This window comes from Centruroides vittatus, unplaced genomic scaffold (assembly GCF_030686945.1).
Source record: "Centruroides vittatus isolate TY-2023 unplaced genomic scaffold, ASM3068694v2 contig_875, whole genome shotgun sequence".
Lineage (NCBI taxonomy): Eukaryota > Metazoa > Arthropoda > Arachnida > Scorpiones > Buthidae > Centruroides > Centruroides vittatus.
Window position 1 is genome coordinate 2,505,915 of NW_027122567.1, and position 17,649 is coordinate 2,523,563.

At 34.7% G+C, this 17,649-nt stretch overlaps 1 protein-coding gene across 1 annotated transcript in view; it reads right to left on the reverse strand.

Moving 5' to 3' along the window:
* The window catches only part of LOC136983078 (uncharacterized), a 139,947-nt gene that overhangs the window by 39,089 nt on the left and 83,209 nt on the right, over window positions 1-17,649 (reverse strand). Inside the window, exons 8-17 of the mRNA XM_067279711.1 lie at window positions 16,575-16,751; window positions 15,921-16,036; window positions 15,786-15,855; window positions 14,391-14,551; window positions 13,797-13,885; window positions 7,953-8,096; window positions 6,772-6,931; window positions 6,647-6,694; window positions 2,174-3,008; window positions 1,588-1,758 (exon numbers count right to left, since the gene is read on the reverse strand). Coding sequence (XP_067135812.1) covers window positions 1,588-1,758; window positions 2,174-3,008; window positions 6,647-6,694; window positions 6,772-6,931; window positions 7,953-8,096; window positions 13,797-13,885; window positions 14,391-14,551; window positions 15,786-15,855; window positions 15,921-16,036; window positions 16,575-16,751 — 1,971 coding nt within the window. The remainder of the gene's footprint in view (window positions 1-1,587; window positions 1,759-2,173; window positions 3,009-6,646; window positions 6,695-6,771; window positions 6,932-7,952; window positions 8,097-13,796; window positions 13,886-14,390; window positions 14,552-15,785; window positions 15,856-15,920; window positions 16,037-16,574; window positions 16,752-17,649) is intronic.

A 17,649-nucleotide genomic window follows, 5' to 3' on the forward strand; every position in this document is an offset into this window, starting at 1 on the left:
CGGTATTCAGAACGGACCGTTTTACTTCATTTCAGGTATGGGAAATTGAATTGGTGCAGATTTGGCGGAGGGGAAAAAGAGATCGGTCGCATTTCGCTTTGTGCTTTCATCTGTGTTGGACGCCATTTCTACTTTTGAATGGTTAATCATTCAAAGTGAAAAAACTTTTACATAGCATTTTATTGAAAACCGAAATATTTTTATTTTTATCGTGGTCGCACAGTGGCGGGCACACGTAAAACGATTGGCGGGCGCCATGGTGCCCGCGGGCATAGGGTTGGGGACCACTGCGTTAGATGCTGGATGTACACAATCGAATGGCAAAAATGAGGACTGCCTCACTCACACAATCTCTTTTGGCTACACAACAGAATTCATCCCACGGATATCGACAAAATCATCCAAGCTGAATTTCCCGATCTACAAGAAGATCCGGAACTGTACGACATAGTAGTGAAAAACATGATTCACGGACCATGCGGGCCATTAAACCCCAATTCGCCATGTGTGATGGAAATGTACAAAAATATACCCAAAACCATACTTGGACGACACACAAACTGGAGATGATGGCTTATCCCAAATACAGAAGACGATCACGCAAAAATGGTTGCTTCACAGCAAAAATACGAATACAAGGCAGAGACGAACTGGCAATTGATAATCAATGGGTCATACCATTCTACTTTCCAAAATGTTCCAAGCACACATAAACGTAGAATAAGGCAATTCAGTGAAATCCATCAAATATGTCTGTAAGTATGTGAACAAATGCACTGACATGGCAGTATTTCAAATAGCCAAAGACAGCGAACAACAAAACAGAAACGACGAGATCCTCATGTACCAAATGGGAAGATACATCAACAGTAACGAAGCAGCGTGGCGGTTTTTCGGTTTTCCCATACACGAACGCGAACCAACTGTGCAACATTTGGCAGTATATTTGGAGAATGGACAGAGAGTTTACTTCACAAAAGACACCGCCAGAAAAATTGCAAGCGAACCACCTCAGAACACAACATTAACAGACTTTTTCCAACTGTGCCAAACGGATCCATTCGCGAAAACATTACTATATGTCGACGTCCCTATCTATTATACGTGGAACAAAACAAGACAAATCTTTCAACGACAGTTCAGTTCAGTTCAGTTCAGTTATTTAATTAAAAAGATACCAAAGGTACATAACCGGTGCCGTAATACATAACCGGATGAAATATAACAGAGTTACAATAAATATATGAGTTACAGATATGTAAATTATTTAACCAGAATAAAGCATAACATCAACTACAAATATAGTGACATGTAGACAAAAAAAAAAAAAAAAAAAAAAACACAGAGCACAGAGCACAGAGCACAGACAATAACAAGCATAGCACGAACAATTTTATAAACTAGAGGCGTCTTCGCCGAGACGGTAAACTTGCAATAATTGTTTGTAAAATTGCGTCGTCTCTTTGCTGCATATGGACTTTCTTTAGCGTCAGTTCCATTTGGTCCAGTTATGTTTGCAGCTATTCGTACCTTTCTCTTCAATATTGACGTCAAATTCTACAATTCTATTTCATTCACGCATCTCACTATCGTTTTCGATGCGTATTTGACGTGAATGATTGTCACACTCTTGAAGCACTCTTGAAGTACTCTTGAAGCGTTCTTGAAGCACTTTCTTGGCACTTTTGTAGGACTCTTGTAGCTCTTTTAAAGTAGTTACTAAGTATTTAGATGTGAAGACGATGAATACACGGTGAGCTAGAGTTAACGAAATCCAGGAACACACAATATGGCTGTTGGCAAAGAATGAGATCAAATTGATTGATGATAGAAGTTAAGATAGAAGTAGAAGCAATGCTTCTACCTATATTGTATTGCAGGAAGCTAATTTAGTCTTAGGCTGTAATTCCATAGTCAGTTCTATTTATTAGATTGGTTTTGATTCTCGTGTATACCCTACAAGAACTATCTCTGGCATTATGCCCAGCCATGGTGTGTTCATGTCTACAGTTACAACATACCGGAGGTTGGTCTATATTTGTGCATTCGTTATAGGTATGTTGTCCAGAGCAGTGGCTACATGTGGGCATCTCTTGGCTGCACATTGCTGTGGAATGGCCATACCGACAACACCGAAAGCATTGGAGCACTGGGCAAAAATCTGTTGTTTTACATTTTGACCATTGAATTGACAGTTTTTCTATCTTTAAAAGTTGATTTCTTAGACTAGGTGTTATCTGAATAACCCAATTGTTGTAATATTTATTTTTCCTTCCCATTCTGTATGATGCCAAGTTCTCCAGTTTTTCTTGAATGTATGTCTGATTTTTAAGAATTTCTGAGATGGGGGCGTCAGGCAAGGCCGCTCCAAGGCCACTCAAATTCTCTTGAGTTGTCTTTAGAACAACTTTATCTTTTATATTAATCAGTTGTTCCTGCATATGTATTTGGTTGTTAATGATGTCAGAAATTGGGCCTTCGTTCCTCAGCTTATCAAGGCTTTCCTCAATTTTTTGAGCTTTCGTTAAGATGGAATCCACATTTAATTTATTCATAATTTTTGTAGAATGTTGAATAATTTGGGCATTAATTCGATTTCCAGTTTCTCTTAATTTATCTGTAATAACCTTATCTGTACTTTCTGTAATTTTTCTTTCTATCGCAGATATTTTCTCTAATACCTCTCTCTGTATAACTGCCTGATTCCCATCTCCTACAGTTTGAATGAGATTATGTTCAATTGCGTCCAGTTTTCTTAATATGGTACCCTGAATATCAGAAATTTTTCCTGTGTTAATCATTTCAGTCAAATCAGACTTGGTTGCCAATGTATTAATTCTATCTATAAAAGGCTCCATAGATTTCATTTTGTCAAATGAGGATTCGGCAGAGTCAATTAATTTTTGGAATTGGTCTAAAATAAATTTCATGTGTGATGTAACATGAAATTTACCATTCGGGTTATTAATGGCATATGTTTTAACTTCGTCCATGATACGTTTTGCATCCTGCGAAAATTGTTCCCTAATGTATAATTCCATCCCAATATTAAATGTCTAATTATATCAATAATATAAAGTGCAATGGGAATAAATTAGAGCTAATAAGTAGGACTATAAATATCAGCACCAATAAAGACTCGAACTTCCGGTTGTTCTTATACGCTCTATGGCAAAAGGTCAATGACCGTAGCCATGACAACCAATGTTGAGTAAGATGTTGATAATTTATTGAATTCTAGAATCGCCATAATTTAAATTCTATTCGGTGGATTTGCTTAAAATTTTTAACTCAGGTTACAGATCCTGTCCCCGAAGAAATGACCGGATAGAATTGGGATCCGTAAAGCCGGAAGCGTAATATCGGCGTTCGATTACCGACCGGAAGTATCGGCACTTTTCCGCTTATCTCAGCGAAAAATGGTCCTAGGACCCCCAAATTTTGTGTCGAATAGTAAGACGACAATACGCGTTAGACGCCGTCTCAAATCCGGTTAACCGGATTGCGGAAATACCGGATAATCGAAAAAAGTACCGTTTTCGACCGTATTTCACAAATGTTCGATTTAAAAGGTCCTACTTGACAAATTATCGTCCGTCCTGTCTTCCGAAAAAACTGTATACAAATTCCATCATGATTTATCACCAAAAAACCACATAAAAACAAGATTCCTCAGAGCACAAACAAAAGCAACCAGACTCTCGAAAAGTTGAAAGACATGTTGTCTTTCAACGACAAAAACAAGGAATTCCACTAGAGAATCATACAGGAATCATGAAAATTGACACACTAGGCCGAGTATACACCCTACATCCGAACAACGCCGAATGTTTCTACCTCCGGATGTTGCTACACAAAATACGGGGACCAACAAGTTTCACAGATCTCAAGACTGTTCACGGTTACCTATTCCAGACGTGCAGAGAAGCATGCCAACGCTTAGGACTACTGGAAAACGACAACCACTGGAAATTAACATTACAAGAAGCCTTAATCACAACCTCAGCTGAACAAATCAGAGACTTATTCGTCATAATTCTAACAGCACGTAACCCATCGAATCCAAAACAGCTATGGGACTCCTTCAAAGAGAGTATGAGTGAGGACATACTGTACCAAATCCGACAAGCTCATCCAGAATTGGCCATCGAATTAAACGACGACATCTTCAATGAAACACTCATTCGCCTAGAAAATAAATGTTTAGCAATAAAAACCAGACCTTAGTACAACTTGGGATGCCAGCACCACGAAAAGATGCTTTCAGTGCGCTAATCTTCGAAATTACAAAGGAAAAAAGCTACAACATCAACGAACTACTTCAATACATTGCTCACAACAAACCACTCCTCAATGACAATAAAAAAAAATTACAACGTTATCATGGACCGGATCAACAACAACACTGGTGGAATTATTTACTTGGACGCACCAGGCTGCACCGGGAAAATGTTTCTAATAAATCTATTGCTGGCGAAAATACATGCTAAACAACACATCGCACTTGCACAGGCATCATCCGGCATTGTAGCCATACTTATGGAAGGAGGACGAACTGCCCATTCGGCCCTACAACTACAGTTGAATACAGCCGAAGAACAATTCCCGGCATGTAAAATCTCAAGAGAATCTGCACGGGTTGAACTTCTAAAACAAGCTAAAATTATCTTCTGGGACGAATGCACAATGGCACATAAAAAATCACTCGAAGCCATGGACAGAACATTACAAGACTTGCGAGGAAACTCTGAAGTGATGGGAGGAGCTCTACTCATACTTTCAAGAGATTTTCGACAAACACTTCCAGTTATCTCCAATTCAACACCAGCAGACGAGATCAGTGCATGCTTTAAAAAATCACATCTCTGGCCACACATACAAATGCTGCGACTAACAAAAAATATGAGAGTTAAACTCTCGAAAGACGAAACAACAGCACATTTTGCTCAAAAACTTTTACAAATAGGCGAAGGCACACATCACACTGACCAGACGACCGGCCTCATTGAACTCAACAGTGATTTTTGCAACATAGCCACTACTGAAAACGAATTCATCGACCAAATTTATCCAAACATTGTTCACAACTATACCAATCCGGAATTGCTATTTCAAAGGGCAATTTTGGCAACTAAAAGTAATATTGTCGACAATATCAACTTTAATATTCAAAAGAAAATTCCCGGTGAGGAGAGAATATACAAATCGGTCGATACGATGGTAAACGTTGAAGAAAGTGTCAATTTCCATACAGAATTTCTAAACTGTTTGCAAGTACCAGGAATGCCATTACACTGCTTTCGACTAAAAATTGGATCTCCGATCATACTACTCAGAAATCTCAACTCACCAAAACTATGTAATGGAACAAGAATGATCGTCAAACAACTATCGAATAACATCATCGAAGCCGCCCTTATGACTGGAAAGGACAAAGGACACAATATTTATCCCCAGAATACCACTGATCTCTACTAAACTGCCATTCCAATTTAAAAGACTGCAATTTCCAATTCAATTATCCTATAGTTTTACAATTAACAAAGCGCAAGGGCACACTTTAAAACATTGCGGCATGAAACTCAAAGACTCCTGCTTCTCTCACGGTCAACTGTATGTAGCTTGTACTCGAGTAGGAAATTCGAAAAATTTGTACATATATACCACGGATAACAAAATGAAAAATTTTTTGATACAATGAAACCGTGTTGTGATTTATGTTTCTTTATGCTGATACAATGAAGTCACTTCATTGTGTCAGCATAAAGGAAAATGAAAAATGTTGTTTATAAACAAGTATTGTAAATAGTTAGAATATGTTTTCAATAAAATATTTTTACCTCTCATATTTTAAAGTTTATCCTTTTATTACAACTACCACACAATCTCATATCAACTCCCTGAGCGAAGCCGGGTACCCCAGCTAGTTACGTATATAGCTTAAGAGTCACTTTTGAGTTCTTCCCTCCTTGTGTAGAATAATACACTTTTGGCAAAACGAGTCCATCAGTGGCCGAGTGGATAAAATCACTGAATAACAGGTTTTAAAATAAAATATCGTAACAGATGGTGGCACGAAATGTTGTTGGGAAAGTTAAGCAACTCGTTGCTGGATTTTTTCAAGTTGCTATTTTTCACATTGTGTTCGAAATTTGTTACTTTAAAAGTTGGTAACCTTAGAACCATTTCGCGCAGGTTTGAACGCGAAATACTATAAAGCAGTATAAACGTATATTTGGACCGTTGGAATACACAATTTTAATTTTTAACGTAATATTATTGTTCCATTTTTTGCCATTTTGTAATTCAAATCAGACACTTAAGTAGATCCGTCTTTTGGCGCCTGTGTTTGGTGCAAACCCATGCGCCCGGTTGCTGTTTGGAAAATCGTTTGCCATTGTTGATACAAGATATCCTGCGATAGTTTGCACGATACCCTATATAATTCACCAGGTTAATAAATATTTTGACATTAAGACTGAGAAAATTTTCTTTATAACATTATTTATTTCTGAAACTTTTACTTTCTAATAAATGAAATCAAAGCAAACAAGTATACGTTAATTAATAAAATGAAGTATTCCTGAAGTTGGCCTTGTGTTATGTAAAACAAAATTCATTTTCTTAACTCAATCTTTAAATATACATGTTTTGGGCGATTGAAACCTCTTGCTAAAAGCAACACAGGCTCTTTCTGTAATAAAAAGAAAATATTTTGAGTTTCAAAATATACAAAATTTTACAGAAGACTTCAATGTTATCTTTCTTTACCTTTGTATTAATTCCTGGTTTAAATCTAATGTATTGTAAAGTTTTAGCTAGAGCCATCTTAACTTCCATCATGGCAAATCTCATGCCTATACAATTTCTTGGTCCAACTCCAAATGAAATATTAGTGAATGGAAATATGTTATTCTTGTCAGATAAAAATCTACAGAAATATATCGAACATTATTGAAAAATTTTCGTGATATATTATTAAAACTATCATATATTAAAAAATATAAAAAAATATATATTAAAAAAATTATAAATATTAAAACAATCTTATTATATTGTGTTACCGATTCAAGAAATCAGAAGAATTAAAATTAATATAAAAATTAGTTGAAATATTAATTAAAATGATTTTTTAGATAACATATAAAATCTTAATACAGTAGAGCATCACTTATCCGACCCCCGATCAACCGTCACATCGGTTAACCGACCGCGTTCTAGTCGGCAAATTCAAATGTCCGCTAGTGATGTGGCGCTACAATATTTGGCTATGTCTTGGCTACTTTAATATTATTTTTATTAAATTTTTGCGTGTTTTAGCTGGCAACACTGGCTCGATCTTGAAAGGGAGGCCAGTATTTAAACGAGGCTTAATTTTATTTAACGACGCTATCCAATTGCTGTTTTTAAAACGTGCGCGAGATTTAGCGGCAAAAAAAACGAGTGTCAGCTGTGAAGCAAAAGAAAATTTTGGACTTCTTTTTCTAATATATAGGCCTACTTTATGTAAAATATGTAACCCGAATATATATATATATTTTGCCTTTTATATTTTTCAATATATAATACAGTACTGTATTTTGTACAAAATAAAGAAATAATTTTTAACGATACAATAGCGACGATTATAATTTAAAAAAAAATTGTTAGGCTTAACATCGATGAAAATTCGACGCGAAGTAGATTAATAGCGATATACTAATATACTAATTACATGGGATATACTAATATATTATAGTAATAATGTATTTTTTCATACTTTTCGGTTATTTAACCCCAGTCCCCAATTGAGTCGGATAACGATGTTCTACTGTATGCATATTTATTTTAAAAAAATCCAATCAGTCTACTTCTTTAAGCATCGATTATAAAGAAAACTTTAATTTAAAAAAATTTTTAAAATATTGTAGAAAGTAATTCATAAATAAAATGAAATTAAATATTAAACTCGCCTTTCGGGATCAAATTTATCTGGATCTGGAAAGTACTTAGGATCGTGATTAAGAGCATAAACAGGTACTCCTATCATTGTGCCTTTTTCAACGACAATTCCAGTATCGCCCAATTCGTGATCTTCTACTACCCTACGCTCTATTCTATATGTATTAATCAAATATGTCATTTATAACTTACGGTCTATTCCACGTATATTTATAAAATATATCATTTATACAATTTGTGTTTACCTACATATCACAAAATAGAACAGTTTTTTAATACTAATGTTTTTAATATTAGCATATATTGTTCTATTAGAGACATTACACATAGCATAAATAATTATATGGGGTATATATATAATATATTATTTATCTTTTCGGCTGTAAAAAATTTTGTATTTAGAATTCAATTACAATGAAGAGGTTGAAACATAAAAATTACGACAAAACGTAAATACCTGTACTTTGATTACTTATTAATTCTTCGAAAGACAATATGGACAGAAGAACGACAAAGAAAAATGAAACGTGCTATGAACGGTAGGGTGGAAGATTTATAATATCATTTACGATCTAAGCCAGCGTTTCTCAAAGTGGGCGATAACGCCCTCTTGTGGGTGGTGAGTAAATCTAGGGGGCGCTGGAGGCAGGGTACTGAACGGTGACCAAAGGCAAAAGTTGGGGTCACTGACAGCCGTTCCCTTTCCTCTGTTAAACAAATAAGAGGAAACATTGCGTTTAATGGTTTCCAGATGTTGAGAACAATGTATGGTACGGGCACAAAGTGTGAGATTCATAGAAAATTTTTCAAGAATATTTCCAATCCTTTCTCACCCAAGAGAAAATAAGTTAGGGGGCGTTGGGTATAACTTTATGGAACAAAGGGGGTGGTGAATCGAAAACGTTTGAGAATCACTGATCTAAGCGAATAAAAATCGATATAGGTTATTTTTCTACTTTGTAGTCATCAAGTAAGTGGAATTTTCGGAAGTTTTGCTTTTTTCAATAAATGGTTTGTAAAAAATTATACTTAAGCCACCACGAAACTGTTAAGGTCATAAATGTCATATCTTCCTACACTTTAAAGCGGCCGGCAAATCGTCTTCGTAGCACGACCTTTAAACTTTCATTACAAACGCTGTTTTAAGTTTCAGTGTTTTAAGTTTCTCTTTTATTACCACTGTACTACGGTACATCGATAACACGGAAAAATTTTTATGGTTTCTCGGTAGCGTAAGTTAATTCCAACAATAAGACAGAAGTTTAGTAACTTTAATATGTATGACAATAAATGATTGACAACTTAACCAATACTCTTTATCCGTTCTTTAACAGATAAAGAGTGTTCGTCGGCTTTTTAAAACTTTCCTCCTCCTCCATTCCTATATTCAGCGTCTTTATTTGACGTTTACGGTCAAAATTCATTCTCTGAAAGAGCGTTTGAACCGACTCTTTGTTTTAGTTTTAAAATATTTCATACTTAATTAATTCCTTCAGAATATTGAAGGGGGGTCTTTACGCTTTCATAAGGTTGATTATGGACGACGGCGTCCGCTATTTACAGGTAAATATAATACATGTCCTATTTGAAGGGTCTGGGGATTGTAGAAATGCTTTAACGTAGAGTTGTCCGCTATTCAGGAGTGTCTGTTAACATTGGTTTCACTGTATTATAATTTCTTGTTTACAGATCTGACATAACTTTGGAATTGTAGAAGTTCGTAGCCAGAAAAGGTTTCCAGAAACATTTTGACAGTGAGAAAATGTCAACTTTTAAGTTGCCTTATATTTTATTTTATTTACAATTCCAACTCATAAGCTTACGAGTTAGAGAGTATTTTGTTCTAAACATTACAGTATTATTTTTTAATGGAAAAATTATTCATTTATAAGTAAAGTGTATACCTAAAATTTAACATATTTTCATTTTTAACTAATAGTAGTTACGAATAAAGCATTCATAATTTGTAATTATGATCAGTAAATGCCACAAATCGAGTTTTCGTTTATTGGCGCAGCAGCGTAATTTAGAACTAATGCTCGCTCAGCGTCTAGACGTTTGTGTAATACCCAGTTATGTTGAGCTTCGTCTTTCACCTGAAGGTTGTCCCCATTGTAGCCCTAGCCGAATTCATGATGGGTATGGTAAAAACGTGACAACAAAGCAAAGAGCTAAAATATGAAGAAGTCTTATGATGCTAAATATTAATTATTGTGACATCGTCAGAATGCAGAGTGTAATTTTCAATCCTATTTTAATTTAAATTAAATTATCGCATAGTTCAATTCTACAACAAATTTATCGCTCTAGATATTAAGGAAAAAATCTTCAATTGAAATCAAATATTTCCGGTAGTTCATATAGTTAATCGACGTCCCCTTTTTTGAAAATTTCCATATCTGATCTCGATATTATATATCTAATTCCGTTCTGGACGACCGGTCGACCGACAGACGACAATAGGTGTGCAATTTGAAAATTGCGGCCCAACAATAAGAATGAAACGTAATATTATAATGCCATTAAAATCGCAAAATATTTAAAACTCCACTATGAATGATTTTTTGACTTAAATTTTAACTACCTCTAAAATTACCACAAATAAATTTCAATTATACATTATATTAATATACAGGGTGTCCCAAATTAAACACGTCCTTTCCCTTCTGGCTACAGCGGAAACTATTCATCAGAAAGTCATGAAAATTTGGGAATGCCTTAATGAGATGATCTAGAGCAAAAAGGTTAGTTCCAAAAACCACTACTAGATGGCGTATTATAGCTTTATACAGAACATAATGTGAGGTCAGCAGTAGGTAGAAAATCTGGGTTAGCCCCTCTACTACTTATTTGGCAGCGAAGTCGGGTGGACTGGCCCACAGAGTCATAGGATGGCTTCCTAAGTCTTAAGTCAAAGGGCAGAAGCTCGTATAAAACCCCTGCAAGTTTGTTTTTCCTGACACCAGCCTAGTTTAAGCGTTAGGCACGCTTGTATACACCTGAGAGGAATGTCGAGTGGAAGGGACGTGAGTAAGTAAATAGGACGTTAGCTCGGATTTGAGACATTGACGAGACCATGTTAAAATAACAAACAAAACTTTAATGAAAACAAAAATAAATCGAATAACATACAAATTAATATCTAAATATCTACCCTTTCCTAATCGCGAAGAGAGAGAGAGAGAGAGATTACAATCGAATCTAATTTTATGCTATCTCATCTTGCAATACTTGAGCAGGTTTTGTTCTACTTTTCTATAAGTGTAGCGTCTCAGTGAATATCGGGGTTGAGGAAGATGAGGTCTTGATTTCGGGAGTACATCGGGAACTAACTTCGTTCGAAGCAGGCTGAGGAACTCTGGAAATTTGCGACTGGATTGGAGCGGGACTTGAGTCTAACTCCTCTATGTGGAGAGCCACTGGAGCACTTTAGTCTTTCAGATCTCGTGAAAAACTAACTCCTCGATCGCAGGAAGTTGTTCACCATATTCAGATGAACTTATCCAATTAAAAGGATGGATTTTCTGCACGTCAACGGGATGTATGCGGATGTTCAAAGGGAGTGAACATCCAGACGGATGCCTGAGTTTGGAGGTAAAGGGTATAGGAAAGAAAATTCTACTTCCCTTTTTTCAGAAAAGTGTTTAAACGTTTCCCTTTGCGTAAACAACAAGTGGGAGGCCTTAGTTACTCACATTAATTATTTTGTTATAACATTTAAAGAAAAATATAAATTTGAATGATATGGTGACTCTATAGAGTCGTCCTCTCTTAATTTCTGACAACGGAGATTCCAAGAATTTTTATTTCATATAGAATAAAATTTTCAAGTAATAAAACTCTAATCTCTTATTCGAATCTCACAATAATGAGCTACACAAGTTATCTATCTGATGTAAACATGTTTTGTTTACATCAGATAGATGTAAACATAAAGCATAACCACCATTGTCTGCTACCATTTGAGAGCGTAAAATAGCATGTTCAATTGTTCCATACAGTGTATGCCTTGGAATGCTACGTACATGGTGTGCAATGCTGTCTTTAAGATCTGACACAGATATTATGGGTTCACGCTAGACCGAGTCTTTGAGATTGCCCCAGAGCCTAAAGTTGCATGAATTCAAGTCTGGGGATCTTGCAGGCAAATATGCCATGATTTCAGTTTAAATGCGCCCTCTAGTAGTGGTTTTTGGGACTAACCTTTTTTACTCATAACCTGCTCACATATATCAGGGCCTGCTTTTAGCTTTCAAAAGTTTCTGCAATCAATTCGCACGGTTTTGTCGCTAGGAGAGCTGATACAGACCATGCTCATTACATTTGAATGGCGTTGTACTAGTTGAACACGTTTCTGATGAAGTTGTTTCGCATAATATTTTTTTTTGTATGAGCGCAAAGGCAAATAACACAGTAGTGTAATTAAGGACATAGGTTACATAAACTGGTATGGTTTACTGCTTCTGCAAATCGACGAAAAGGAAGACACCCGGCATGCCATTCTATGAATTTCCTTCGCACGATAGTATACGAAAAGCACGAATATAAAACATATCCAGAGAAGATGCCAAAAAGGGCTTGCTGCAGCCTAATGACAGGGTAAGTTGAAATGTTGTGAAGAAAACAATATATGGAGACAGTGGTGGAAACTCTGTACAGGCACACGAGGCACGTGCCTTATATTTGTCTATACTCTGTTTGGAAAGTTGACACTTGCTGATCTGCCATCTAAGACAATATACACTGACAAAGGACGAAATTTATGAATCCAAACTGTTTTTAAATAAGCAAGCAGTTGTGCACGTTTTGATAAAAGACAAGAGTTTATGGATAATAGTAGGTCATATAATTTGCGCAGTAGCTAGCTACTGCGCAAAGTATTGTTGCGGACGTGTTCAGCTTCACTGTTCTTGCGGTTGAATCTCCTCTAGTCTCCTTAATATTAATTTAACGATAGGGATTTTGCCGGCTCTAGCAAAGTGCCGCCCGGGCGGGCGACCTCTTTGCTCCCCTATGCTATGCCACTGTTTAAGAAGAAAAACTTCGTACTTGCATATTTTATACTCGTTTGTATCCTAGTCCAATTTGTACAACCTGGCATAATGAAGTTATTGAAACTACTGGGCATGGTTAAAAAGAAAGACAGCATCGGCGCAATTATTCAAGGTATTACAGGTTCCAACAAGTAAAGAATTATCAGAGTCCTACCGCAAACAGACTACATATTGATTATTGACAATCTGTGACATGCCATAACGAGCAAAAATTTAAAAAACTAATAAGCAGGCTTAAAATTAATAAATACAAATGTATTCTGACAGTTTATTGGTTAATTATATTTGCAAAATTTACTCAACTTAACACAAAATAAAAAAGTGAATTTTAAAAAATTGGTGAAATTTACCGGGATGAGAAGAATTTTCCGGGTTAAAAAACAGCCGGGATCCCGGGATTCCGTTGGAGAAACCCTATATGTAATACATGGTATTCCATGGCCTGTAACAGCGTCCCTATCAACGCTATCATGAAACTGTCTTGACAGACTCCAAACAATGGGATCGAGGAGCTAAGAACAGGTCATGATATATAAGAGAAGGTCATGTTTTCTCGTAGAAAATATTCCCATCATCTCATTAAGATGTTCCCAAATTTTCACGACTTTCTGATCAATGTTTTTACTGTAACTAGCGGGGAAATGACATTTTTAATTTGAGACACCCTGTACTTTTTTAAATATATAAAAGCAAAAGAAAAATAATAAGATTGCTGTTGATTATTAGTTAATCATATATAATAAATTAATCAATTACAACAATTCTAATGTTATATTAAAATATGAAATATATGAAAATTACCTGGCTGCTGGAGAATGTTTTCGAAGTATTTCTTGAACGAATGCTTCTAAATACTTCATTTCAGAAACCGAATCGTAATTTAATTCTCCCTTAAAAATTTTAATTTACAAAAAATAATAAGAGAAAATAATCAATTTTGATGTGTTAGTTAAATAATGTCCACTTATTTCAAATTAACAACTTAGTTAATTGACAAAAATGTTATCAGACAAAAGCATAAATATCGAAATTTTAAACAGTAATCTACAATGTTTAAATATAGAATCCAAGTGCTAACCTGCACAAGTGAATGCGGTAATCAAATTTGTGTCACACTTTCTCCAGTATATTTTTGTCACTCTGGGTAATAGATTTTAATTTAAGAATGTGAGAATAATAATTTAAGAATGAGAAATACGTATGTTTAATTTGAAATAAAATATCTATGTCATCGACATTGTTTTGAGAAACATATATACAGTTATATATGCATTGGCAGTTATATCCACTCTTGACAAGTTCGTTGATTATTAATTACGTATATTTTGATTACCTTCGGTTTTTGTACCGATCTGTATAGTCTTGTGTAATGTTTAATAAAATCAATGAACTTACCGATTTTTTAATAGTTTCATCAACTTCGTTAATAAGTTTTTCTTGTATATCTGGATTGACTGCTAATTCATGAGCAGAATACGAAATAGTTAAAGTTGGACCAAAGTATCCAGCAACGAAAAACGTAACGCATTGGCTCACCACATCATCCAAATCAAATTCTGTATAATGTAAATAAAACACTTAATCATGCACATAAAACTGTGATCTATATTCCATTCCAATAGCGAGCCGGATGTCCAGGCGATTAAGGCGTCAGTATCACACTCTGGGGTGTCCAGAGCACATATATGTCTCAGGGATATGATAAAAGTGGGGATTTGATCAAATCCCTAAGGAAAATGATCAATTTACTGATGATGTTAAAATAAAGGTTCGACATTGACATTTCCCTAATTAAATGAAGTGATTTGATCAAATCACTAAACTAGTTTCGTAAAATAACAAAAAACGAATCAACAAAGTACGAAGTACTTATATGAAAAGATAGAGATAACGCCAAGTTTATTTATTTTTATGAAAACACGTTGTAGATTTGTGGTACCTGGAGTTACAGAGGACGTTATTTGTTTACGGGCACATCTATTTGTTTTGCATTGTACCTTGGATTTTTCACAGGATTTCTTAATTAATGCCAAACAGCAAATTATCTGTTTTAGCATTTCCTCTCCTTCTATAAGACATCTTTTTCTATCACCCACATATTCTAAAATGTCACAAAGTGAAATCATCATGATATTAATCCTAGTTGATTTCGTAGTTGTTTATGTCGAACAAGAATGCGGATAAAACGTTTTCACTATAGAGAGAAAAGTTAACACACAAGTGACTCGCGTTTGTAATGTCTATGTTGACAGGCACGCTATACCCTTTGTGGCAGCCATTTTAGTCGACTCATACGCCACCTATAGTTAGTGGCACAAGCGAATAACTAGTGACGTTAAACCCTAGGCGGCCTGCGGAAGTTCCCCTCCGGGAGGACTCTGTCGGGAGAACGAACAGTCGAACGCCAGCTAATGGAAAACTTTAAAATGGCGTAGAATGCATTGTCAAAGTCCAGAAATCGTAAATATGTCAACTTTCTTATTTTTCATCTCCGGCCCAAATATCATTGAACTCGTCTCGGTCCCCTGAGTTCAAATATATACTCAAAGTCCCGAAATTCAATAGGAACTAATCTATACAACAGCCGCTAATTTATTTCCTATTCCTTTAACTTTCTCATATCGAATAGTTTTTCTAATTTTCTATAGTACGTGCGAACTTTGAGAGGATTTTGACGCTTACTGTATATTCTGCTATATGATTCTTAACAAGATTTAAGAAAAATAAGTACTTTATTGATATATTAATGAAATTAAATTAAATAATTAAAAAAATTATTGTAATGCTTACTTTCAGTTTTTTTTTCTTGATTCTCTATTGCTTCTAATAACAACTGAAGAAAATCTCTAGGGGTTTCATCCTGTCAAAATAAATTTATAAATGATCTAAAAATTATTGTTTTTATTCATAATTTACTTAAATTACCTTTTTTAACAATTTTCTTTTGCTTATAGCGTCGTTGATAACAAGTTTAAAAAAATCGAGAGATTGGGGGTCAAATACAGCCAAGCGAACGAGTCTGGCCACAGCAGGAAAAAATACTGCAAAAATAATATCGTATATCAGTATAACTTTCGAAACATTCGAAACTTTCGAAAATTTACGAAAAATTTAACGACATGAAAAATGTTATTACAAGATATCCGAAAAGTTAGGATGCGCTGCAGATATTAAAAATGTCACTCACGAACCTGAAGATAAGTCTGGAGTCCAGACCATTTTATTATATTAAAAACATCTTTAGTGTGGGATTTGACAAAATACTTGACAGGATTTGACAAGATATATGAAAACATTTTAAATTTGAAAATATTGAAATAAGAAAAAATGACATTATCACATAATATATGTTTAGAAATCATGAATTATGAGTATTTATGAAAATAATTATATTCTGATTCTGTAATGAAACGAGTAAATTTCAAATGATAATGTATTTATATGTTATAAATGTATATAAATTTAAAGATTTGTAAATTCTCGATAAAGAATTAAAACATGATATATATCTATATTTTTTTCCAAATGAAACCTGTAGCAATTTAAAAGTTTTTTGCACTCTTGATAGTTTTAACATACTTGCAAGTACAAATCTCCAAGGAACTGGACCAATACTTTTTATTGCAGCCTTTACAAAAGGATTATTTGGATCTTTTCTTGAATCAAGTTTAATCCCAAAAGCAGTCATGGCAATAACATCTATTGAAAAAGCACTTGAAAATCTGAAAAGAAGTGAAGTAAAAACATATTTCAATCCTATCAGATTTGTTATTTTATATAACTCAAGTTTTATTAAAATAATACTTGAATCATAAACGTAATAAAATGAACATCGCGGAGTAAGTTTAAACTTTTGATTTGCTTGTTTTATATAATGTAAAATGTATATTCAGTTACAGCATGTACAGTGCAAATCATTCATTATAAATAATACATCATGAGTACAATAAGTAATATGTATGAGAACCTGAAGACGTAATACGAGAATATTTCCTTTCAGGTGGAGATTTATTTGAAATTTATTTCAATTATTTAATGATTTAGAAATTATTTTATTTAGAGAAAAAGCCGTTAAAATTTTCTTTTACTTCCAAATTTGGTAAAAGAGGGATAGAACTCCCTTCTGTTTTATCCTGATAACTAACTTCACCGCGAGAAATGATCTTATCTCACATGTTTATGATACATCTTGTGGTACCACTCACCCCTCCGATCCCGTCACATGGTGTGACATATTGACACCTGATTGGAGGAGATTCGGGGCAGAACATCCCGTTTTCGGTCTCTCCTGTCAAGAATCCTTTTTGATTCTGTCCAAGTTTTCTCTGACCTTCGGTCTGTCCTCCAAAGTTTTACCTTGTGTGTATCCTCTAAGATTGACCAGTCCTCTTAAGGCTCAGGGCCGGATTTAGCAATCAGAGGCCCGTGGGCACAAATACGGTGGGGTCCCCCTTTAAGAGTAGGCAAATTTGATGATTTAGAAAATTTACACAATATACTATACTTTCGACTAGATTTCAACTAGGAAATTGTAAATTTCATTTAAAAATAAGGTTATTCTAAACATGCATATATTTTATTGTGTATAACTAATTATTTTAATTTACTTGAAAAATACCTATGTAAAATTTTTTCCGAAATTTTCCGATATGTT